Raw genomic sequence first — 26,417 nt, 5'->3', positions numbered from 1 at the left:
GAGACGAGAGGAGAGGAGGAGATGTTTTTATAAGCTTTGACAAGTAAGTCAGGAAACCAGACAGATTTCAAACAGCTCCAAATACAGTTTGGAAGATTTCTCACGCATTTGATTGTGTTATCTGGATTTATTATACTCATTTCTGAGCAAGAAGTATAACAAACATATAGGAAATGAAAGAAGTAGAAAAGTTTGTCTTTACTATTAGAAGGCAAAAAGGTAAGTACTGTGAGTCGACTGAGCCTAAACTCAAAATAACGATCTTTCTCGATCAATAAACACACCATCCAGGTCACATTGGGGTGTGTTTGTATTTAGCTGCATTCATTCTCACACTCAGATAAAATCCAATGATAAAGTGTGCTTGACAGCAACACTCTTTGGTGAGGAAGTTGTTACTGGAGGAAACAAAATCTTAAAGTTATTTCCAGATTCAGTTAGCTGCTTAAAAATGAAGTTAGATGAAGAGCAAAAGCATCAACCGATTATCAGTCTCTAAGCTCTTTAAGCTTTGCGTAAACTCATCGGCTGCATGTTTTTCTTGTGTGTAGTCACATTCTTCTGTTTCCCATTTTGAATTGTGGCTACAATGTGGTTAGGGTTGTGGGTGAGACCTTCCTCTTGAGATCCTTACTTCAGTACCAAAAACTCCTGCATGTTTCTGTTTGTGTGGCTGATTGTTGTCATGTTTACCTTCAGATTAATGCGCTCCAGCAGCTCCTCCACTGATGTGGGTTTGGGATGCCGGGCCTTTCTCCTCCTGCGGGTCTTCTTGGGCTTCACCTCCTCGTTCAGAACATCCACGTAGATGAACTTGAAGGTGCCGACTTTCCCGTTGAGCATTCCCATCCAGGTGCCCATCGGAGGCTTACTGATGATGTCGATCACGTCTCCACACTGCAATAAGAGCTTTGGAGTGAGTTTCTTTCGATATATAAGGTGTTCTCTATGTATTGTGTGATTTAGGGTGTTTGCACACCTTTTAGTCCAGTAGACGTGGTTTGATTCGAGACCAAAATTGCAACATTTGTTACATTTTCCGCTGATGCGGTTCACTTTCGTGCGGCATTGTGTCAAAAGTCCAAACTAATTGAAAACCTGTCCCCACAGCCATGGCCTGTGGTGGCGCTGCACCAAGAACTACTGAAGAAAATGTCACAAAAACCTCAGAAGAAGACACTGAATGCAACATTTAGTAGGTGAAACTGGAGTGGTTTAAGATTTTAGAGGTTGCAGGATTTCTCTTTTGTTGCTGGTAAAAGACCACGAGGCATTTCTTTGTATTTGTTTTGGTTGTATTTACCCAGAATACCCTGCATTATAGTCCACTTCCTGCTTTTATAGCGGTCTCTCTGTTCTGCTTGGCATTCACTTGAACCGCACCAGAGTTCACTTCAACTGAACTGAGACCGTGGTTCTTAAACGGACTAGAGTACAATTCTTTGGTCTGCATCAGAGTTCGATTGCGCCTTCACACCTCCCCAAACGAACCGGAGTACGATTAAAGTGGACCAAAACAGGGCTGGTATGAATGTGACCTTATTCCAGCGCACCTTCAGTTTGAGGGAGTCCGTGTCGTAGGGACTCGGGATGAAGTTGGTGTGAACCAGAGCCCGTCCACAGAAAGGTCCATGGTAAGGCAGCTCGTCTTCTTCTCCTTCCTCCGACTTCACACTTTCTCTGTTGCTGTTGGACGAGTCGGTGGTGCCGACCGTCTGGCCGCCTACGCAAATCACAAAAAACAAACAAACAACAAAAAAACATACATCGAGATCACGAGCCTCTATGGGTCAATCAGCAATTTTTCATCTGCTTTCTAACAGATGAAAAATGCTTGGACGATAAACACAACACATCTGGTCCAACACAAACTAGGCAATTCATACAACAGCGAACCAGCTGACTTACTCATGGAGCTCTGGCCGCTGAGGGAGCTCCTCAGGCTCTCCACGGAGCCCCCTGGCTTCAGTTTGGGTTTCTCCAAAGAGTCGGAGTCGGTCTGAGGCGAGTGAGGGCAGCTAGCTACTCGGTCCGGACTCGACTGTGGCAAAGTAGAGCAAAAATAAAGAGGTTATTACCAGAGTTTTTAATAGGTTTGATGGCCAAGCCTTAACACACCGTACCTGCTCAGAGAGAGAACAATGGTATCTCTTGGATATGTGTTTTCTCATGGTTTCCCTCACCGACTTGACTTTTTTACCCAGAGAAATTCGTGACAGTGAGGGAGACTTGACTTCGCCTCTCAAGCCACTCTCTCCGTCTTTTGTCTAATTTAAAAATAAAAACAAGGAGAATGGTTCAATGCCTTGGAAAAGTATTCACACATCACTGTGCTGCATTCCAACCACATACTCTAATATATTACAATGGGATGTTTTAAGCACATATTCAACCCCGTTTACCCCTAAACAAACTCAAGCGCAGTATAAATCACTATACTGACAATTTTAACACAGAAAATGCTAAGGAAAAGTTTTGAAATATTTAGAAGGCATTAGAGGTTGACAGTTGGTTAGCATAGTGTTGAAGTTAGCCCATTTTAAATTTCAGTAACATACAGTGCTGTCGATGTCAGAAGTGACTGTTTGAACGGAGCGACTGGTCAGGTCAAATCCTCCAAAGCTGCAAGCTCTCTGCGAGAAACCACAGAACAAAACAGCGAAAGTTAAGAGTTTGGAAATAGATACGAGGACCGATGGCCTGCACTGTATTTGTTCACTGTGCAGCATTTTAACATACAAGCAGAAACTAATAGACTACACAAGACAACTGAGTCCCATGTCACATAACTGGTCAAGACTGAAACAGGTAGGAAGTAAAGAAAAAAACAACAACAAAAACTGGTGAATGACACAAGCTCAAAAATACAATATTTTTATGACCAGTGAACGGTCCTTAAGTCCTACCAAGTGGTGTGGATCTGATACCCCTTGAATCACAGAAACACTATTTGCTCTGGAAGCTGTTACTGAGGGAAGGAAACTAGGTGTGTCCTTAAGAAGTCTTAATGTATCTAAAATGAAGGCCTTAAAATATCTTAAATTCATGCATCTAAAATCGAAACAGTTGAGGCTACCGCTAACTAGCTGCTAACATATCTTTGCTAGCTAGTCAGCTAGCTTTACTGTGTCTATCATGGGTAGGTGCAAATTTATCGCCACTTGGCTGGATGAAGTTACATTTTTATGGAAATATAGGTTTTAAATATCTTTAATAGTGGTCTTAAAAAGTCTTAAATTTGAGTTGTTTCATAATGATGTCTACAGTTAGCGATGCTAACTGTGCTACGTGAAATATTACGACCCAGTTTTACATCTGCATTGTTTTGCATTGCTCACTCTCACACAGTGTGACATAGCCTCTCTTTATAATATAAATCAGTACCTTTCACTCATGACTGGAAGCATTGCTAGCAACATTTAGTTTCCAAAATTGATGCTGGCAGATCAGATCAGAACATTACAATTACCATATATTAGAAATCAATCAGAACATTCTAACCAACATGATGCAGTTCTCCAGTACCACCAGTACTCACTCCATGATGGCTAAGCGAGCCCAGAGCCCGATGACGGAGCTCTCCATCGGTCACCGAGCGCGCCATTTTGGGCTCCTCTTCACCGCACCTCTCCGTTTCCGACAAGGAGGAGCCCTCGCCGGCCTCCCTCACGTCCTCCGCCACACCGGCCTCCCGGTGAGCGGGGCTCCCGCTGCACTTCCCATAGCCCTGCGCTACCTTCTGGCTGCTGCACGTGTCCAGACTGCTGGAGGACGGGGACGTGGTCAGGCTGTCGGAGTCCCTGTCGGGGGCGAGCTGCTTCTGCAGAGCCGAAGCCAAGGGGTCCAGGGGACAAACCAAGGGTTTCCTCTGCACACCTGAATGCTGGGAGACGCTGCCATCGCCACAAGGTAGACCATCTACGCTCAGGTTCTCTGGGAGGGTAAAGAAACACGTAATCCACATGAAAACCGGTCAGATTCTTAGTAGAACAGGAATTTATGTAGAGTTTGCACAATTATAAACGACTACAGTCTGTTCGCTCACATGCACAGATGCTAAACTACTAAGAAACGATGATCATCTAATCTGACCAGAGGTTTAACCAGAGAAGCAACCAAGAGGTCCAGTGGTAACTGAGGAGGAGCTGCAGAGATCTTCAGCTCAGGTGGGGGTGCTCTTAACAAGAAAGACATTAGCTTTCACACCACAAATCTGGATTTTTTGTCCCCAGGCTTGGTGAAACGAAAGCCATTGTTGAAAGAAAGCTAGGAGAAGCCATGAGAGCAGAATCCTGCTTTGGGGATGCATTTCATCACCGGGACAGAGAAACTGGACCTGAGAGAAGTTGTTTGTGCGGCAAAAATGACCTTTGAAAACATGTCCTAATATCTTTAAACAAACTTTTTGCTGCACATATGTTTGACACCAATTTCGTTTGATTTGAAGAAGGCAACTTCACTCAGATGGAAGCTGGTCCAAAAGGGACGCAAAGATGGATGATGTTAAATACAAAGAAACGCTGGGGAAAAACAGAGAACCGGAACCAGAGATTGATGCAGAGGTTCATCTTCCAGTCACCCTGAAAACAGCAGGAGCTACAAAGAACTGGCTTAGAGCAAACCATATTTATTTATCTTTAAGAATCCCCTACTCAGATTTCAAACCTAAATCCAATTCAGAATCGCTAATAAGAGTTGAAAGTTATCGACAGACATTTGTACTGATGGATCAACAACAAAATTCATCCTGTGGCTGAGGCAAACCTGCAGACCTGCAGCTGTATGTGTGGTTTCACACTGAGGACGGAGAGAGGGCTAGGTGATCACTTTCACATCACATTTTCAGTTGTGAAAAAAAACGTTCAGGGTTAGTAATACTTTTATGTGTATGTAAAGAGACAGAGGCTTCAGTACCGTCCGCTGCGGGCCTTTTGGACTCATCTATTCTGATCAGCTTCTTCTTCACTTTCCGAGTGGAGTTGACCAGTTTGTGGAGCCTTTTGAACGCCGGAGATTCCTCTTCGTTGTCAGACTGCTCAACAGGCTAAAAAAAAAGAAAAGTTTATTGTAACACTGCTGGATATTTCCATCCTAATTTAATTGAACATTTTCTATTTTTACAAACAGTAACACAGCCTGGCTTGTCTCGTCGTTACAGAACTTGGTTGGGTATAAATACGTTGCAGGAAACCACAGAAGTATTACTGTGAATCAGGCAGATGGCAAACCATTAAGCTACGTGTGAAAGCAAGACTAAAATACGGTGTGTGAAAAGGCACGTGTGTGTGCTCGGAAATAACGCGAGCCACAGTCTGAACTGGAAAGCCGGCGGTGTGTCTAAGTTCTGACCAGAACGAAGGCAGCGCATGTAACCCAGAATACTCATCTGGAGACAAAAACGACAGCTGATTATCAACAGAAAGTTCAATATGAGGGGAAATTAGAGAGAAAACAACAAATGAAGCTCATCAGAAGCAGAAAGGACGTTCAGATGAATCTGAAAAATGTGCACTAATCGCCCCGCTGGTGCATAAAAGAGCTGCGGCGTGCATAACAGTGGCCCTGTGCTGAATCCGGCTGCCCGCTGCAGCACAATGGGGGGTTAGCGCTTTGACAGCAATGAATAGGAGTCCAGCCGGAGCCCTGCGGTTGGGAAAGGGCCCCGAGCTGCAGAGCTTTAGAGGGGCCTCGGTTCATCGCTGGGACACAGGCAGAGCCAAAGAGGGGAAGTGCTGTCAACAGCTCAGCGGCCTTGGCAACAGCAAACCAGAGGCGCCGCTGCGTGAGTTAGCGATTCAGAGGTAAACAACGGCCGAGGGGCCTGGAGAGCGGAGAGACTCACGGTGCAGCTGAACGAGTCGTTTGTGCCGGGCCCCGAGGGGTCCGGGGACTCGCATCGGCTCGTCTGTCTGCTCTGGGTCTCGAACTCCTTCAGCTGCAAAGAGAAACAGAAGCTTTTCGGTTGGTTCAGTGAGACAGGGGAAGGTTGTCGTAATAAGCATTTAATTAATTAAGCTCAATAATTTCCATTTGCATGATTTAGCATTTTTTTCTTTCTCTTTTTATCAAAAATTAAATTATAAAAGTCTTTAGTCTGGTGCTTTTATCTAAACTAGCTCCTGTTTTTGAAGGAGAATTTTGTTTACAGAAACTTCATAATCCCTTTTATTTGTCATTTCTATTGTTTTGTTTATTTATTTTGGATGTTTAAAATGTCTTCCAGCTCCAGTGTTACAGGTTCATTAGAATTTAAAGTTTATTGATCTTTGAGAATGTGCTCTTGCATTATTACGCTGTTACCATTATGTTTACTTCCACATGGTCACAAAACAAGAATATTATCGTTTATCGCAATAACTTCAAGGGCAATTTATCACTCAGAGAGTCATACAGGTAAATATGGTTTACAGTTCAACAGTGGTAAAGAGAATGGAACATATTTCATTCGTTTTTTTAGGTTAAATAAAACATGGTTTGACTATTCAGATGCATCTCAATAAATTAGATCATCAGTAAATTCAACATGGGAAACATTTTTCACACAGACATATTCAAAAAATGTATTTTTCTTAATTCTGATGATTATTATAACATCATGAAATGTGAATGTAAATTAACTTAAAAAGGATTTTTTAAAATCCAGATACCCAAAGTTATGGCTATGCTAACGCTACTGAGCTAACGGTTGTCAGTCCTACAGTAAAAAGTTTAATATGTTCAAAATGGGTCAGTGCTGGAAAAGCTGGTTGTTTACAGAATACTGTATTAACCTTTTTGTATAGGAAAGTTGTGTGGAAGGACAACATGTGGTAGCATATGTTTACAAATGACTCCAACAAAAATGTCTAGGAAATGTTAAAGCAGCATGAGCCTCCCTAACACCTCAGCAAGCTGATAACTTTGACAGAATGCTGCATGGATGCAGTAATTAATGCAAAAACAACCCAGATATGGAATTAACACACTGCTTTTTATTGATATTATGGGATATTAAACTTATTTGAGAAACAGAATTTGGAGTTTTGCTAAGCTGCATTCATCAAAATTTATATAAAGACATGAGATAAATCACCCTGTCTTTATTGAATCTACATAATGAGTTTCAGTTCTGTGTTTGAATTAATGTTATGTATTTATCTCCACCTGTTTGCTCATTTAAAAAAATTTTTAAAGAAACTTTTTCTAACAGGTCTTTGTTGATTATATCAGCTTGTCTCAATTCATTGTAAATTCTCTGTTTTGAGACTAAAATATTTATAACTCCATACCCGTGCGAGGGCTTCCTCTATCGAGATCATATTCTCCTTCACCATCATCATCAGCTGAATACGTTCTTCATCACTCATCGTGATCTCGCTGGCAACGAACCCAACATCGTCACCTGAAACAAACAAGCACACCAGTTTAAATCAGCAGGTCAAATAGCAATAATAACTGAGCTATATTGTTCAATAATTTGTATTAATCGCATTATTTTTCAGTTTTTTTACCTTTTGAAGTCTGGCGCATCACTCCCTTCTGTGACTTGCGGAAACTCTGCCATAAAGACTTGCTCTTTTTCCTCGCATCCCATTTTCCTGAAGAGAAACACGCAAGGAGCTTTTCTAATTTGACATTAAAAATGAAAACCTGATTATGGTATTTAAAGGAAGAGTCGGGAAATATGAGAACTCCGGTTAAAAATTCTTCTTACCTCCTGATCCATCGTCCGAGCTGGATTTGTGGACAGGAAACCTGAAAACATTAAATCTACATTTAACTTTTGAATTGTTTAGATGTAAAGTCAAACCCCTGACCAGAGCCAGTACCTTCGATCCAAAATTATTCTCTTCATCCTCAATCCCTTCTCACTATTTTCCACCCCCTTATCAAGAAGTCTTGTCTATCTTCTCCACTTACGTCAGAGTCACAAAGAACAAGCTCATAAAAACCCAAAAGGAATCACAAACGCGCACTGTGCCTCATGACAACAGCAGGGCAAATTAAAGCGATGGAAACAGACGAAGCAGACTCTGTGCTGCTCCGCGTTGATGAACAGAGGTCAGCGCTCTGCGGCCATCGCTGGAACAATGGAGGCTTTTTCTCGTCTGCTTGGGGTTTTGTGGCAGCAGCAGCGTGGCCTCTGAATTCCCCACACACTTTCACACTCCCTCTCTGTCTGTCTGTCTGTCTCTGGGCTCTTTGTTGTGCATGACTGTCAGTCTCTCCCTCAGCTGACTCCTGTTGTTGTTTCTGTGCATTTGTCCTCAAACAGATCAGACCTGCCTTGTGGTGAATCGAGCGTTCACATCAACCATTCTCTTCACAGAATGCATGCGGGTAGAGCAACTACAAGGTGCAGCAATAAATAATTGCCTTTTTGTATTACTATTTTATAGAAGCCAAATACAAATGAAGCCTTTCTTATAGTTGCTGAGCAGCTGGTTGCATGTTGGAGTTGGAGGGCCTCCTGACCATCACCCTAATCTTTAACTCCACATACAGGTAATCAGCTGGGCGGCTCCGAAACAACATTACTAAAATATAATTTTAGACCCAAATCTGTTGGATTAACTTTACATTTGAGTCTTGTTGCCACAGCAACAGTTTCCACATTAAAGAGGATTGATATTGCTATCAGTGCATTAATGCCTGGCTGTGCTGTGTTTACTGATCGAAACTGGATTGGATTTCTGAGTTTTTGACAGGCCAGATACCGGTGAGTGCTAGTGATGTAAATTTGGTACATTCCTAGCTCATCATAGTCAAGTTGGTTTTGCATTTGAAATTTTTAACGTCATTTTAATTTATCTAGGCTTTTGTTTTTAGAACCTGCGTCCTGCAGTTTGAAAGCTAAAAGTTTTTCTTTAAAAAACGGCTGCTGTATTTAGATTATATAATAGCTACGCTACAGCATTCCTCATCACTACTCCTAAAAAAGTGATTTTATGTTCTGCTGTGCATGATTACATTATAAAAGTGGACTAATTATTATTTTAGCCTCAAATGAATTCAGCAGGCAGTGGAGACTGACAACAGAGCTAATTATGCTCCCTTCTTGTTTGGCAGCTAATCCAGACTGTTTCACACTTCCTAAGGTAAATCCCGACAAAGAATAAAAACAGATTTTTAACTGTAACTTTAGAAAAAATGTAACTGAAAAAAAATGTGAGAAATAAGAAGATTTTTGATTTGATATACGTTTTTCAGGCTTGCGAGGTTATTTGCAACAATATGCTTTCAGCCCACTAGGGGGCAGTATGCGCGTCTTCTGAGTGGATGTGAAAGTTGAGTAACACAAATCCATTCTTTTGTTTTCTACAACTGTGTCCAGATTTATGATAAGACTGGCAAAATGTCTGAACTTTCAGACTCTCTTCCTCTCTCAAACGATCCCAATTGATTAATCACGACTCTTTGGCTTTAGTCATCAACTATGTCCGTTTTTATAAATCTGATTCAGCGTTCTAATGACAAAAAACGTGAGTAATCCTTATAAACCTCTGGAAGAGACAATGCAGGGAAGGAAGGAAGTGCGGAGGTTACGCAGAAACGCTTCATAAGTGTGACTGCGGGGTCAGCAGGAAGGGGAGGAAACGCACGTGGCCTCAGGCCTGACGGAGATAATGCAGGAAGCCTAATCAGGCCGCAGCCTACAGACGTAGATCCAGACTGTAGATCCTAGATCTGACCCTCCCTTTTCTGAGAGAACCGGTCGTTATCGGTTTTGTTTTTACCTTCTGTCAGTCTCTGGAGTCAATGTGCTGCTGCTGAGTCCAAGAGATTCCTGGAAAGATGAGAAGCAATAGATGAGACATTTAAGAGTTTCAAATCTGGATCACCGAAGATCACAAAACTATTGCTTCACATTGTGTTCTAATGTGAACCAGCAGCAAATAAACTTCCCATGTTCCGCCTCGCGTTTACATCTGTAACAACGCGAAAGCCGCAGTTTCAAGGACAGCTTTTCCGCATCCCCCAGCGAGTCAGATGTTACTTTTTGGCTTTTCACGTTGCTTTACCCGGCGATTATCATGACCCGGCGACCCCTCCCGGCCGCCTATCGAGCAGTCTTGTCTTGCTGACGCACAGAACAGGAAGCGGCAGCGTCCTCCTGGGGCCTGACACTCACCTGGATCTGAGAGCGGAGGTGAGGCGATGCGGCCGCTGAGTCAACCTTTCCCTGAAACGCAGTGGAAGCAGAGGAGTAAATCACAGTGTCATCGTAATGAAACACTTGGCTTGAGGTTCGTCTGGTTTATATGGTCAGTAAACATTTTCAAAGTGTTACTTTAAAGGTTGTTTAATCACATCTGAGCCCAAACGGGGCAGGACATCAACACCTAGAGGCTGTTAGTCTGGAAAATGCAGGTTTTTTTTCTCGACGCTTTAATTATAGTGGATGTAAAAATAGTATGTTTCTGATAAAATGTCAGATTTTTGTCCTTTTTCCACCTTTGGTGACACAAGCAATAAGAGCAAGGCCTGTCGCAATAAGCAATAAACCAATTTACCGCAATTAAATTTAAAAGATTTTAAATTTATCGTTTTTCTCTTTTCTCTCTTTCAGCCCAAAACTGACTAAATCTTCAGTCTGGTGCTTTGGTCTCAAATAGCTCTTATTTTGAAGGACAGTTTTGCCCACTTTCCAGAGACTATTTGTTGTTTCTGTTGTTTATTTATGTTTAATATTTTAAATGTCTTCCATTTCCTGTGTTAGATGTTCATTACAATTTAAACTTTATTGATCTCTGAGGATGTGCTCTTGCATTATTTTGCCATTCTATTACTTAAAAATGGTCTCAAAACAACAATACTGTCGTTTATCACAATAACTTCTGGGACAATTTATCATCCAGCAAAATTTGTTATTGTGACAGGACTAAATCCTCCTACAGACTCACTGAAAAAGAGAATATAAAGTACATATAAACACAGAATAAAGGATACAGATATTGTACAGGAAGGGCAACATCACCAAAAAAATAAACCAATACATTTAAATCTTTTAAAGGGGAAAATGTATAAAAGGAAAAAAACCCTCGGCAATAACAACAACCCTAATCATCACCATATCCATAGTGAAACATGGTGGGGGCATCATCATGCTGTGGGGCTACAGAATCAAAATTGTTCAAATTTATTCAAAAGGCAAAGTGCTTAATGGGATGAAAACTAACATTTTGGAATGACCTAGTCAAAGTTCTGAACCAAATCCAAAAGAAAATCTGTGGGGTTACATGACGAGATTAATCTAATCATTTAATCTAATCATTTTAATCTAATAGATTTGGCAGATACAGCAAAGCTGTGGCATTATGAATGATTCCTACTGACGCAGACTGAAATAATTAAAAGGTGCTAAAAAAAAAAGTGTCATTTTGTTCATTTACTTAAACATGTATGTATTAATATTAATGCATATTAATCAAAATGTCCGCAGTTAGCATCAGTGCAATGTTGGAGTTAGCACAACAGCTAATTTCATTTAATTTCAAATACAAGATGCCGTATAAAATAGGCAAACTAGTATTAAACCAATGTTTCAAAGAGTTTTTAAAGCTGGAAAAGGAGCCACAGATAAGTTAAGAGTATTAGTTAATTAAGTTAACAATATTAGTTTAAGATCGCACATCTGGTCAAAACTATTGCAACTTTTTTTCATGTGCCTTTCTGAAAGATTTTGTTTAAAATGTGCAAATTAAATGTCACTTTAAAGATAGGAAATTGATGTAAACTGTTTTATTATGATTTAATTTGACCTAAAAAACACAAAAACTGACAGGAGTGTGAACACTTTCCAGAGCCTCTGTGTGGGAGGAAAATAAATACCCCTCTTTTGTAGTTTGTAGGAGAAAATAGCACCCTGGAAAGACAGAACATGTCATTGAGGCTTCTGGTGTTTACAACGAGCTGCACACCTCGCCTGCAGGCTGTATATTTATCTCGAGGAAGAAGACATTTAATCTTCTCTGCTACTTGAACAAAGCAGATTTTTCCAGTGACGTTAAACTCAAAAAAAGGAAAGAAACAAAAAAATGGTTAAAGATTCCTCACCATCTCCATCTCTTGCACTAATTTGCGTTTCCGTAGCTCCTCCATCCGTTCGCACACGTCGCTGAGGGAGGTGCCGTAGTACCGCGAGTACTCCTGGGCCAGGTCATCAAGGTTCCCCACAGAGCCATCCTGCCACACACACACACACACACACTCTGTGTCACAAAACAGAGGAACCAAACGAATCCCTCTCAGCAGCAGCCACCGTCGTGATAAGCCATTGTTTGAAACTTTTGCCGCTGTTGGTGGCAACACAGACAAGCAGGAAGTGGGAGAGATAAAGCACCAGGAGGGCAGAAGCTGTGATAAACCTGTATGTATCGTCACCAGAGCTGTCATGTTCCTGCTCAGATGTGACCCCTGCGGGGCAAGGAGAGGCTCCGTCTGACGCAAGTCCGACACTCGCCGTCCTCGAAGCCATCGAGGCTCGACCTAAGAGGCCGCGGATTAGCCGACCGTGAACCACAAGGAGTCGGTCACGCAACTCCGCTTCAGGTTCCTTCAATTGTGAAACTCCGAGGCTTTGGAGGTTTTTGACTGTGATAGATTTATTTTTCAGAACACGCTCCTTCCGGTTAATGTGTAAAAAAATAAAAATAAGTATCTAGTTTTAAAGAAAAAGTGTCACTGGTTGATAGCGATTACCAGTTTACTCTGATATCTGATCTGTTAGTTTTTTTCACAATTCAGGTGTTTTTCCTATGTGATTGGGTTCCGTCCAACTTTATCACGAGTTTATCATGTTACTATTGCAATAATGATAAAAATGATGATTAAAAAAACTACTTACTGTCTTCTTTAGGATAACTGTGTGGCTGTGAATGCATACGGCACAAAAACAAATGCTGCTCTTTCCGACTTCAGCCATGTTTACAAGTGTACTGATATTTATTGATGCTCTTGTGGATCAAACTGGACGAAATGATGAACAGAACATTTGTAATAATGTCAGTTTGTTAAAAGATCAGTATTAAAATCCACTCCTGATCCTTCTAGTCGATGTGCTGTCATTTACGTAAAACTAGTAGATTTCTGTTTTTTCTTCAGGTCTGACCTGCAAACCTCAACATTTTCCTAAGGACTATGACAACGAGAAGAAATGCACTGCAGATTATTGATAGAGGTATTGATTATTAATCCGAGGGTTTCTACACAGTTTTTAATGTGAAGCAAATTTGCAGAGTTCTCAATATCTTTAGTAAGTTAATAAATGATACAGCAAATATTGTTACAGGAGCCAGCTTTAAATATCAAACCTTTCAAGACAAAGATGAAAGAAAAGGAAGAAAAGGAAAAAGAGAAGAAAAAGTGAAGAAGAGAAAAAAACAACAACACAAGGAAGAAAAGAAGGAAGGAGAAAAAGAAGAAAGGTAAGAAGGAAGACCAACAAATCAGATTAACATATGGAAGTAAATGACTAAAGAGAGGCATGAGGAAGACAGGAAGGAAGGAGACAAGGAAAAAAGAAAAGGAGAGATCGAGAGGGAGAAAATAGGGACAGGAAAGAGAAAAAGAGGACAGGAGAGACGGCAGAAACAAGAACACAACTGAGGAAGCAAAAAAGATAGAAAGGAGAAAGATTGGAAAGAGAACGGGGCCATAAGAAAGAAAGGAGACAAGGAGGAAAGAAAAGGTTTAATGGAAGGAAGGAGGTGGAAGATAAATGGGGACAAGAAAGTGAAGCAGAAAAAAGACAGAAGGAAAGAAGGGACTAAAAGTGAAGGATGAATGATGAGCATAAATAAGACTGGAAGGATACAAGGAAAGAAAGAACGAAGAACAGAGAAGGAAGGAAGGAAGGAAGGATATTTGGATCAAAAAATAAAAACATCAGGAATAATTGGTGGAAGAAGGAAACGTTTAGGGTTAAGTAAAACTTTTTGCATGCTTGTTCAGACCTGGAAAATGTTTAAATCAAATCCACACTACATTTTCAAATGAAATTCAAACAAGCTGCATCAAAGTGCATGGACGTGAGTTTATAGTCTGAAAAAAAAAAAAAAGCAGTTCCTTTGATCCATTTAATGAACAAGACAAAAATCTGACTTTCTTGATAAGAAGTCTTTTGACCTCTTATCCGTCTTTAGAAACCAAAACATTAAAAAAATTTTTTGGGTTTCCAGGGAAACCAAACCAAACGGCAGACTATAAGCTCCAAAAACATGGGAGGCCCTTTAGGACTGTGCACACAAGCACACGCTGCGTCTGTAATAAGCAGGTACTACGCTCATAAACCGCCGCACAGATCATCATCATCATCATTATGCCTCACCCTGACGTTATGCAAATGCTCCAACTGCAGTGGAAAGCAATACTCTGGACTCCGTCGCCTCGTGTCAAGACAATCCGTGACTGGTCCGACTGTCCAGAAAAGAGAGGCCCATTCATCGCGACCCCGGTTCCAAACGGCCTGAGAAATCCTGCCTGCTGTTCGTACGCTCAATAAATAAGAGCAAGAGCGGGTCTGAGGAGCTGTGCGCTGTGCCTGGCAGCAGCCACTCTTCTGCCTCCAACTGCCACCGCGTCACATAAGCAGCTCTTTGTACCCGCAGCCACATGATATCGCAGCAGCCTCGGCGCTTATTCGACATGGTTTGGAGAGAGTGTATAAACGCCCTCTAGCCTCCATCACGGATGGATGTGCATATAGAAAAAGAAAAACCCTAAACAAACAAGTTAGGGGGCCTGAACTCAAGCTCTGACTGTTTCCGTGAAAATATTCACCACAAAAACAATTTTTTTTTTTTCATTCTGGTCTGATTTCTAGTGCAAATATCTTAGCACACTTTTATTGAGATGAAGCTAACTTAAAAGCAACTTTCAAGCAAGACATAGGTGCTTGTTTCAAGTAAATAGCTCCTTGATATTGATTGAAAAAGTTTAGTTTCACTTATAACGTGGGGAAAATGTCATGCTGTAAGCATAATGCTTTTCCTTATCCATATGATCAACTTATTTACATAAAATCAGCTCTTATATCGCACTTAAAAGCTACTTTTACTATGGTTATTTCAAGTGTACCAAGATATCTGCTCTAGTACGAATTTGGGTTTTTTTGCAGTGTTTTCACAGCCGTCCGCAAATGGTCGGTGTTCAGGCCGAAGCTGCAGGGTGACACTTCAGCCACAGAGGTTTTAAAAAGAAGAGTGCGGTGTCACGTTTCTCAGCATCACACAGCAAAACAAAAGATCTGCATTGCCCTGGGGGTCCAGGGTGTGAGTGTTTGTACAGCTCATCTGACTTGTCTTCAGGAAACCAGGCCAATCGTGTACTTCAGGATGTTAGGAGACTTTGTTCCTGGATTTGCTTTCAAAAGAACTTTTCACGATAAATGATTGACTGACCATGACCGAAAAGGTGGACTAAAACTAGAGATTTGTCTGAAAAAGAAATGTAAGGAATGCCACATCTGGATAGATGCAGGACCGGCTTTATGGATTTTGCGTCGAGGATGTTTGAAAGTTACAGAGTTATAGTTTTGTGTGTGTGTGTTGGGGAGGGGGGGTTACGTTTTAAAGGTTCCCCGAGTCGTCAAAGTGAAATAATGAGCTAAAACAGAATCAAATCCACACATCAAACGGTCAAAAAGCACGCACAGCGTCTCGCTCTGTAGCAGGAAAACCGATTTCTTCAATGAATCTCCAGAGGAAAAACCACATTTACAGGATCACATTCCAGCACAAAACATAAAAAAAAAAAAAACAACACTCACCACAAACAGGCATCTGGCTGCCAACAACAGCTATCCAGCAGCGGCAGCAGCGTTTAGTCCTCCCACAGCTCTGCTAAGTGAAAAGCTCGGTTCAGAAACTTAACTCAGTTTAGAGAGCGGAGGACAATACATCCTGCAGCGAGAGGAGGAGCAGAGAGGGGAGCCCGATGCGCATAAATTAAACAGTCTGGCTGCGGGGAGGTTGGGGAATTTGCAACCACATATGACGCTGGTTGCAGCTGGGTGGAGCCGTCGACTCGCTCCAGCTGCGGCCCACGGGGGGAACTGGCTGACTCATGGATCTGCTCTTCAAATAAACTACCACCTCGAAGTGCATGGAAGTGCTGCTCTGCAACTGCAGGGAGCGCTCCTCTGTTTGCCTCAACGTACGACTCGGCACACAATGATGAGGTGAATTATATGTCAAAAGGTAAGTTTTGACTTCTGGTGTTTTACATGCTAATATAGGTAAAAGTAATACTTTTTACTTAAAAAAAAAAGGTTAAATTAAAGAGCAGCGATTCAAAACAAACGAGATAAAACGTATAAATCATCAAACTGAGTCAGAACTAAATCACAATCAGCTTTCCCACAGTCTCTCTGAGGAGGCAAGTCATTTCAAAACAATTTTGGATACAGAATGAGTCTTTGGATCCTTGCCTCGCTAAAACCGATGGCACTACCAAATACGGATGAATCCAACCAACAAGATTCTTTAAATTTTTTCCCGCAGTTTATAAAAAAATGTGGTACTTTGCTTCAATGTTAGAGAGATCCCAGGATGAAGGGACAAGGAAACAGTCCACTTAACGCCACAGAGATGGCAAGCAGAGGCAGACTATGGAGGCAAACATGGCTGCTGTTTGTGAGCATAAAGTTTGCCAACTATGGTTCTTCCTTTTTGTGTGTTCTGGTGCAATCTGTGAATCGCATTAATACAAAAACACAATCAAAAACACTTTCTCCAAACATTATTCCCAATGACGACCATATTTTGTTATCCATAACATGTTTATCCATCCATTTTCTAACACCTTTGTCCCTAGAGGGGTCAGGAGGGGTGCTGGGGTCTATCTCCAGCAAACGTTCGAGAGGGAGAGAGGCGGGGTTCACAGGTCGCCAGTCTGTTGCAGGGGAACACAGAGACAGACAGGACACACAACCATGCACACACACACACCTTGGGAGAATTTAGAAAGACCAATCAACCTGACAGTCATGTATGTTTTTGGACTGTGGGAGGAAGCCGGAGTACCCGGAGAGAACCCAAGCATGCACAGGGAGAACATGCAAACTCCATGCAGAAAGACCCCAGGAATCGAACCCATGACCTTCTTGCTGCAAGGCAACAGTGCTACCAACTGCACCACTATGCAGCCCCCATAACATGTTTATTATTAGAGTTCATTTTATTTTTAGGGTTAAATGACATATTATTGTAAGAAAACTGTAGATGGACTTAGAGTTTGAGTGGCAGGACAGACTGTGACAACAAAATGATGTATTGGCAGCTATATTTCTGTGGTGCCTTTAAATTGTTGCAAAGTGAGATTTTTGGCTACTTCCTTTCATTACTGTTACATTTTATACAACCATGGTTCACCAATTTACAGTGGTTTGGTGACATAGTTGCTAAAAGAAAATGCACCTGCAGGTTACAATGCAGGTTTGAAGTGGTGAATTACAACAGACTGGATGCAATTTTATTTTATTTTTCCCCCATTTTTTTCTCCGAAGAGTTTTTGCGGCGCTAGTGGCTCATATTTTTTCAACAGTAGGCAGACAGGAAGGAGGGTGAGGAGAGGGGGGAAGACATGCGGCAAAGGTCGTCGGGACCTGGAGTCGAACCCATGATGTCCGCGTCGAGGACTAAGGCCTCCAAACGTGGGGCGTGCTAACCCCCTGCGCCACCACAGCACACCCCCACAATGCAATTTTAAACCTGTGTGGTTTGCCGGTCTGCTAGGTCTCTCAGACATTTCTACTGACTCCCTCCTCCTCACTGGACAAATCACCATGTACATATTCATTTTATGAACTCAAACGGAAGCCAGAGATTATAATAAGAGTCTTGAGTGACCATTGTGTCACGCATTAATGTCCAAATTTAGAGTTTCAAATGCAACATTAGAATGCTTCAGCAACATGTGGCCACAACCACAGCTGGCTGAAACGGCCTTTTTCACAAGTTTTCCCAACTTTAGACATAAAAGTGAATGTGACTATCAACAGCAAGAAGCCAGCACTGAAAAAAACAACAAAATATTACCAAGTATCTGTGGTCTAATTTCTAGCTTAAACTTCTTACTGCATTTGAATCAAGACAAAACTAACTTACAAGTAACTTTTTTCACAAGAAGCTTGTTTTAGTGGGGAAAGTATCTTGTTATAAGTGAAATAATCTGCCAGTGAAACTAGTATTTTTTTTCTTAATATTAAGGAATTACTTACTTACACAAACTCCTATTTCTTGCTGAAAAGTTGCTTTCAGTGTTAGTTTCCCCTACATCAAGTTTAATAAGATGTTTGCACTTGAAACTAAACCAAAAACACTTGGTAATATTTTGTGTTTTTGCAGTGAGTGGGCAACTGAAATGAGCAATTTATAAAAATAACAATATTTTTGTTCTTCCTGTGTGCATGACTTTACTGCACTTGTAGTTTTTTTCAAAGTTTTACATTTCTTTTACCATCCATATAGTTATGAGTTTCTAACAAAGCCTTAAACTGTGACCTCTGTACCAAGACAAAAACCTAGATTCTGTTGTAGACTTTTTTCTGTACTTGCCACACTGACCAGATTTGCACCAATGTTCAGCTGGCAGACAGGTGGCCTCACATTTAACCCAAGAAAATCTCAGCATAAAGAGGACTTTGTGGTCAACTGGTTGACTGAAGGCTTCCCGGTTCCAAGTGCTTTTAAAGCAGTCCAAAGAATAACCACCATCGCTCTCAATTCTAAAATTGAGAGCCTTTCGTTTGTTTTTTGTTTTGTTTTGTTGCCAAATGTGTGTCTCATCTGTCTAACAGATGTTCTTCCAAAGTTGGTTTCAGATTAAGCTGCCTACATCTCATTAGGGATAAACGGCTCGCTAACTTAACCGTCTAAAATGTTTAGCCTTTTTATAATTTAGTCAGTTTTCTCATTCAAAACTGAACTAACATCTGAGACTTCTGTTTCTATGTTCAGGATGAGCGACACACATTGCGTTGTCATGACCACACTTAGAAAACCTGTCAGCTCTATCGTACTGCAAAAACACAAAATATTACCAAACATTTCTGTCTAGTTTATAGTGCAAGCTTCCCAGTAAACTTGAAATAAAACCAAAGTAACTTTACAGCAAGATACAGGAGCTTGAATATGGACTTAAATCCATATTCAAGTCAATAATACTTGAATATGGATAAAAAGTACCAGTTCAATTGGCAGATTCTTATTTTCTACACTTATCTTGTTTTGAGAGGGGTATTTTTTTGCAGTGTGATCATTTTTAGCATAGCATGATACACTCTAAAAAGTCTGAAGATGTCTTTACGCTTAAATGACGGGCAGCAACGACGGCTTCATCATCGCTGAGGTCTTTCCTGCTTGATGTTGTGGGAACAGAAACACAGGAAAACAGCCACCAGTTTATCAATTATGACATGATTTATGCGCTCTTTTAGCTCTTTTAAAGAATAAGAAACTTCATGTTTTCAGTTTAAGATTATTCATGTATTTTTAAAACAAATTAAACGATTGACAGTAGTAGTATTAGTATGTTTCCTCCCCCTTTTTTGGCATAGGTGATAAATCAAATGTTATAAAGTACATAATTTGTACTTTCTATAATATCCTGATTCTATAAAACACATTTAAGAGAGATGTGAAAAATAATTACTATTACTGCTATTATCAACGTGTGCAACAGCTACCAAGCAACCCCCACCTCAGAGGAAACGGGCATAAATAAAAGATACAGTTTCAAAGAAACAGGCCAGCAGTATGTAATCCGCATTAATGTCTGGATGCTGAGCACAGACCCGTATACGTTTGTGTCCACGCAACACACCAGTAGGGGGCAGCAAATGGTTACTTACGTGCCCCTTTCCCAGGTCAAACGAGTGCAGAGGCATGAGGGCAGGAGGTGACGACTGTGAGGTGAAAATAAAGCAGACACTTTGGATTGAGGTGAAAGTGAATGATTCATGAGGGAACAGCCGCAGGATCTTCTCCCTCTGTTAACAGCTGGCCAGAGTGTTCAAATGAAAAAAGAGAGGCGCCTTTACAGATCCTTAAAGTATACATTATACATCAGGGTGGTGACCTCGTTTGCTTGCGGTATTACTCAGAGATGTAACCGGCGACACATGTCTTATGTTAAATCATGATCCCGCTTATTGTAATTGTTCCGCTTTAGCGCGCGGACCCCCGACTCCAGAGGGAGGAGCAGGAGGCCGGAAGAAGGAGTCCGACCTCCCGCTGCAGATTAGGCTGAGCTGCAGATGGATGGAGGAGACGGTGGAGGGCCTGGTTCAGCGCGCGGTGCCAAAGGGCCGAGGCAGCGCGTGCCAGAAAGGTCAGTTTTCCGCCTGGCTACACAGCAGCGGGGCGGCTCGTCACCTCCACGCGCGCAGCGGGGGCTGGAGACGGACGCCATTCCTCTCCGTCAGCCACCCAGCTCCGCTTTCGGTCACAGTCGGGTCTCCTGACTCGATGTGCGCCAACCTGAGCGCTCATCCGGGCTTTGATCGCAGAGGGCGCCGCTCTGCACTCGAGGGACGAGGAGGAAGTCGACCGGCACTCAGTCCCTGAATAGTTATAAAGCCAGACCCGTAGTAAGACTGCTGGAGAGTGACTTCATGTTACAAAGAGCTGGTATTAAGTTTTTATTAAGTGGAATTTAAAATTGCTCAAATTATGTTTAAGGCATCAAATAAACTCCTGCCTGACCTCATGTTTTATGAAAGAGAAGGAAGATATAACTTAAACTCAAACTTAAGGATTCATAGTTTACAAACAACAAGAAAGAGCTTCTGAATTTCAATTCATGATGTAAAATTAAGTTAAATGAGTTAAAGTCAAAATTTAATACAATTTAAAAGGAAATGTAAGGATTTTTTAACAAGTTATAGAAATATTGGTGAGAGTTAGCACTAATGTGTGTATGTACAGTGAAGCTATGAGTATGTGTGGGAATGGATGCATTTAGACATATGTAAACCCAAATGAAATGGAAAATTAAGTAACCCCATCCATCCATCCATCTTCTTCCGCTTATCCGAGGTCGGGTCGCGGGGGTAGCAGCTTCAGGAGGGAGGCCCAGACTTCCCTCTCCCCGGCCACTTCTTCTAGCTCTTCCGGGGGAATCCCGAGGCGTTCCCAGGCCAGCCGAGAGACATAGTCCCTCCAGCGTGTCCTGGGTCTTCCCCGGGGCCTCCTCCCGGTGGGACGTGCCCGGAACACCTCACCAGGGAGGCGTCCAGGAGGCATCCTGACCAGATGCCCGAGCCACCTCAACTGGCTCCTCTCGATGTGAAGGAGCAGCGGCTCTACTCTGAGTCCCTCCCGGATGACTGAGCTTCTCACCCTATCTCTAAGGGAGAGCCCAACCACCCTACGGAGGAAACCCATTTCGGCCGCTTGTATCCGCGATCTCGTTCTTTCGGTCATGACCCAAAGCTCATGACCATAGATGAGGGTGGGAACGTAGATCGACCGGTAAATCGAGAGCTTCGCTTTTTGGCTCAGCTCTTTCTTCACCACGACGGACCGGTACAACGCCCGCTTAACGGCAGACGCTGCACCAATCCGCCTGTCGACCTCCCGCTCCCTTCTTCCCCCATTCGTGAACAAGATCCCGAGATACTTAAACTCCTCCACTTGGGGCAGGACACCCCCCCTGACCTGAAGAAGGCACTCTACCCTTTTCCGGCTCAAGATCATGGCCTCGGATTTGGAGGCACTGATCCCCATCCCGGCCGCTTCACACTCGGCTGCGAACCGCTCCAGCGAGAGCTGCAGATCACGATCTGATGAAGCCAAAAGGACCACATCGTCTGCAAAAAGCAGAGACGAGATCCTAAGGGCACCAAATCGGATCCCCTCAACACCTTGGCTGCGCCTAGAAATTCTGTCCATGAAAGTGATGAACAGAATCGGTGACAAAGGGCAGCCCTGGCGGAGTCCAACTCTCACCGGAAACGAGCCCGACTTACTGCCGGCAATGCGGACCAGACTCTGACACCGGTCATACAGGGACCTGACAGCCCGTATCAAAGGGCCCGGTACCCCATACTCCCGGAGAACCCCCCACAGGGCTCCCCGAGGGACACGGTCGAATGCCTTCTCCAAGTCCACAAAACACATGTAGACTGGTTGGGCGAACTCCCATGCACCCTCCAGGACCCTGCCGAGGGTGTAGAGCTGGTCCAGTGTTCCACGACCAGGACGAAAACCACACTGCTCTTCCTGAATCCGAGGTTCGACTATCCGACGGACCCTCCTCTCCAGTACCCCCGAATAGACCTTGCCAGGGAGGCTTAAGAGTGTGACCCCTCTATAATTGGAGCACACCCTCCGGTCCCCCTTTTTGAACAGGGGGACCACCACCCCAGTCTGCCAATCCAGGGGAACTGCCCCCGATGTCCATGCGATATTGCAGAGTCGCGTCAACCAACACAACCCTACAACATCCAGAGCCTTAAGGAACTCCGGGCGGATCTCATCCACCCCCGGGGCCTTGCCACCGAGGAGCTTTTTAACCACCTCGGCGACCTCGTCCCCAGAGATTGGAGAGCCCAACCCAGAGTCCCCAGGCTCCGCTTCCTCAGTGGAAGGCATGTTGGTGGGATTGAGGAGGTCTTCGAAGTACTCTGCCCACCGGCCCACAACGTCCCGAGTAGAGGTCAGCAGCACACCATCCCCACTATAAACAGTGTTGGTGCTGCACCGCTTCCCCCCCCTGAGACGCCGGATGGTGGACCAGAATCGCCTCGAAGCCGTACGGAAGTCTTTCTCCATGGCCTCTCCAAACTCCTCCCACGCCCGAGTTTTTGCCTCAGCAACCGCCCGAGCCGCATGCCGCTTCGCCCGCCGGTACCCATCAGCTGCTTCCGGAGTCCCACAGGCCAAAAAGGCCCGATAGGACTCCTTCTTCAGCCTGACGGCATCCCTCACCGAAGGTGTCCACCAACGGGTTCGAGGGTTGCCGCCGCGACAGGCACCGACAACCTTGCGGCCACAGCTCCGATTGGCCGCCTCGACAATGGAGGCACGGAACATGGTCCACTCAGACTCCATGTCCCCCACCAACCCCGGGACGTGTTCGAAGTTTTGCCGGAGATGGGAGTTAAAGCTCCGTCTCACAGGGGATTCCGCCAGACGTTCCCAGCAGACCCTCACAACACGTTTGGGCCTGCCAGGTCTGACCGGCTTTCGCCCCCACCACCGGAGCCAACTCACCACCAGGTAGTGGTCAGTGGACAGCTCCGCACCTCTTTTCACCCGAGTGTCCAAGACATTCGGCCGCAGATCCGATGAAACGATGACAAAGTCGATCATCGAACTGCGGCCTAGGGTGTCCTGGTGCCAAGTGCACATATGGACACCCTTATGCTTGAACATGGTGTTCGTTATGGACAATCCATGGCGAGCACAGAAGTCCAGCAACAGAACACCGCTCGAGTTCAGGTCGGGCGGGCCGTTCCTCCCAACCACGCCCCTCCAGGTCTCACTGTCGCTGCCCACGTGAACGTTGAAGTCCCCCAGCAGAACAAGGGAGTCCCCAGGAGGAGCACTCTCCAGTACCCCCTCTAAGGACTCCAAAAAGGGTGGGTAATCTGAACTGTCGTTCGGCCCGTAAGCACAAACGACAGTCAGAACCCGTCCCCCCACCCGTAGGCGGAGGGATGCTACCCTCTCGTTCACCGGGGTAAACCCCAACGTACAGGCGCCGAGATGGGGAGCAACAAGTATGCCCACTCCTGCCCGACGTCTCTCACCCTGGGCAACTCCAGAGTGGAAGTATGTCCAGCCCCTCTCAAGGAGACTGGTTCCAGAACCAGAGCCATGCGTCGAGGTGAGACCGACTATTTCTAGCCGGAACCTCTCGACCTCACGCACTAGCTCCGGCTCCTTCCCCACCAGAGAGGTGACATTCCACGTCCCAAGAGCCAGTTTCTGCAACCGAGGATCGGACCGCCAGGGTGCCCTCCCTTGGCCGCCACCCATCGCACAGTGCACCCGACCCCTTTGGCCCCTCCCACGGGTGGTGGGCCCATGGGAGGGGGGGCCCATGTTTCCCCTTCGGGCTGAGCCCGGCCGGGCTCCATGGGTAAAAGCCCGGCCACCAGACGCTCGCCGTTGTGCCCCCCCTCCAGGCCTGGCTCCAGAGTGGGGCCCCGGTGACCCGCGTCCGGGCGAGGGAACACCAAGTCCAAGGTTTTCTTTCGTCATTGGGGTCTTCGGGCTGCGCTTTGTCTGGTCCCTCACCTAGGACCTGTCTGCCTTGGGTGACCCTACCAGGGGCATGAAGCCCCAGACAGCATAGCTCCTAATTAAGTAACCCATGCCTTTTAAAATATGTTTTATTTAATAATGAGGTTCCTTCTGAAAACATGGTATGAGTTTATGGGGTGGGAGTTCATAAGTTTCTTACTTCTTCCTACTCCTTTTCGATCATGTTAAGATTATTGTAGTACAAAAATATGAGTCCTTTGCATTCCTTGTTCACGTGAGTTTATACTTCTATCATGTTCAAATTAAACAAATAAAAAATAATAAGTTCTGTAAATATGCAACATATTTTCCTCTGGGGAAGAATTTCTAGTCGCCCTCCGCAATCTGGCACCAACAAGAGTTTACAGAAAACAGGTCAGCGGTCTGCAACCTGCGGCTCCGGATTCGACTTGGTGAAAAATTTGGACACCACTGACAGGCCGTGCAGGCAGGACGACTCTGGAGAGATCCAGAACTCAGAATCTGGAGATATTATGACAAGAAAAACACCAACCATCATGCAAATCCACAAGTGTGGCTTTTATGGTAAAGTAGCACAAGAATTCCCATTTGCTGTTTGCCAGAAACTAGGAGCACACAAGCTGGAAGAAGGAGACACCACTGCATGTGTTGGTCTGCGTGCAGAAAGAAAAAAGCAGTGTGATTTCTGCGTGTGGAAGAAATCACAATGAGCCCACTGACTCCACAGTGAAACATAGTGGTGACAATATCATGCTGTGGGGGTAGCTTTTTCTTTCAGGAAAGCTGGTCAAAATAGATGAGAACAAGGATAGCGGCAATAGCAGAGCAATCCTGGAAGAAAACATCCAAAAGGCTTCAAAAACGGTTGGTACAGGAGCTGCAGCGGTGAAAACACTGCAGAAACTACTGCATGTCCTTCACTTCTCGCCGATAGTCTGTGAAATTCTGGGTTTTATTAAATTTCATGGTTCCGTCCGCGGCTTCTGCAAAGGAGCAGCACCTCCAACTGCTGCTTCCTAAAGAATCACTTCACTTTCAAGTGAAAAGTGATTCTTGAAAGAGTTGACTGAAATGCAGAATGCTACAAATGCATGCCACACTTTTCAGAAGTGAAAACCTTTGATTCCTTTTCTTGTGCTTCGCAATTACGCATAACTTTGTGGTGTACCACATAAAACACACTAACGTGACTCATAGGGCTGCACAAACATGACAACCTTAACAGTCAAGCTTTAAAATAAAAAAATGTCTACACATAAATGCAGTCATTATGCAATCGATCAGCAGCTTTACATGGCAGCAGCGATACGGGACACGGTAAGATTTTACTTCCATTCTGAAGCACCGAGGGCCAAGACCGACAGGATCCCCTGGAGGGGAAGAAAGAGGATCAGTGGAGGAGCTTAACCATTCATGTCTGAGTGGTTAAGTGGATTCTGACAAGCCCCAAATGCAGGTTTGATGAGAGGGGTCGCACTGTAACATGCACACCATCGCTAAAAGATGCACAGATGGCAGAGAGAACAACCGGTCTTGCATTAGCGAGGTCTGTATCAATCACTTGTGATCCCGTTGTCGCAGAAAATTTCTCTCATCCGGAAAAAAGAAAAAAGGTTCTGCTCCATTAAGGGACTCAAGCTATAGAAATGAAGAAGAAAAAAAAAATATCGGAGAAAATTTAATAAAATTACCTTTTTAGCTGAAAGACACACAAAACTAAGGTTTAAACGATTAATCTCGATTAAATGATTATTGAAATAATCAGTTTCAAAACTCAGCTTTAGCTTCACCTGGTTCAAAATAACTAAAGGAAAGCTACGTGATTGCATTTAAGCAATAAAATGTTTATTTTCTTATTTTACAAAATAACGTCTTTCTAATATTGTATAAAAAATGCTAAAGTGGTTAAATGACAAATCTGTAGATTGTGCCCAATTAATCTATTCATCGTCCGAACAATCGATTTCTAAAATAATCGGTAGTTGCAGTCCTACACAAAACAAATCAGTACCACAGGAAAAAAGAAAAAAGCTGACCGAATAGTCTCATTGTTTTCTGGCATGCTGTAAAAATATAAAGATCATACCACCAGCAGAGACCAGCCTGGGAGCAGATTAACAACAGACGGGAGTGAAACTCCAAAGAAGATTAAAAGGGCAGACAGGAGGCAGATTAAAAATAAAAAAAAAACCCTTTTGTCTCCAA

General features: G+C 43.6%; 1 protein-coding gene and 1 long non-coding RNA gene across 3 annotated transcripts in view; one reads left to right on the top strand and one right to left on the bottom strand.

Moving 5' to 3' along the window:
- The window catches only part of sash1b (SAM and SH3 domain containing 1b), a 66,289-nt gene that overhangs the window by 4,625 nt on the left and 35,247 nt on the right, over window positions 1–26,417 (bottom strand). The window contains exons 1-15 of one of the 2 annotated variants that reach the window (XM_032547077.1): window positions 15,749–15,928; window positions 12,037–12,165; window positions 10,112–10,162; window positions 9,717–9,766; window positions 7,694–7,734; window positions 7,491–7,577; window positions 7,269–7,381; window positions 5,843–5,935; window positions 4,915–5,044; window positions 3,539–3,933; window positions 2,559–2,633; window positions 2,124–2,267; window positions 1,909–2,041; window positions 1,554–1,723; window positions 694–897 (exon numbers count right to left, since the gene is read on the bottom strand). In XM_032547077.1, the coding sequence (XP_032402968.1) occupies window positions 694–897; window positions 1,554–1,723; window positions 1,909–2,041; window positions 2,124–2,267; window positions 2,559–2,633; window positions 3,539–3,933; window positions 4,915–5,044; window positions 5,843–5,935; window positions 7,269–7,381; window positions 7,491–7,577; window positions 7,694–7,734; window positions 9,717–9,766; window positions 10,112–10,162; window positions 12,037–12,081 (1,731 nt within the window). In that variant the 5' untranslated portion in view covers window positions 12,082–12,165; window positions 15,749–15,928. Of the gene's footprint in view, window positions 1–693; window positions 898–1,553; window positions 1,724–1,908; window positions 2,042–2,123; window positions 2,268–2,558; window positions 2,634–3,538; window positions 3,934–4,914; window positions 5,045–5,842; window positions 5,936–7,268; window positions 7,382–7,490; window positions 7,578–7,693; window positions 7,735–9,716; window positions 9,767–10,111; window positions 10,163–12,036; window positions 12,166–15,748; window positions 15,929–26,417 lie in introns of those variants that run through there. The other variant, XM_032547076.1, reaches the window with a different exon arrangement.
- LOC116708929 (uncharacterized) lies at window positions 350–24,509 on the top strand. Its single transcript, XR_004336790.1, has 3 exons — window positions 350–360; window positions 9,105–9,114; window positions 24,383–24,509. It is a non-coding gene; the product is annotated as an uncharacterized LOC116708929 (long non-coding RNA).

The sequence above is a fragment of the Xiphophorus hellerii genome, chromosome 19 (genome assembly GCF_003331165.1).
Source record: "Xiphophorus hellerii strain 12219 chromosome 19, Xiphophorus_hellerii-4.1, whole genome shotgun sequence".
Classification (NCBI taxonomy): Eukaryota; Metazoa; Chordata; class Actinopteri; order Cyprinodontiformes; family Poeciliidae; genus Xiphophorus; species Xiphophorus hellerii.
The sequence above is the reverse complement of the archived record's forward strand: the minus strand, read 5'-3'. Positions and strand labels throughout refer to the sequence as shown.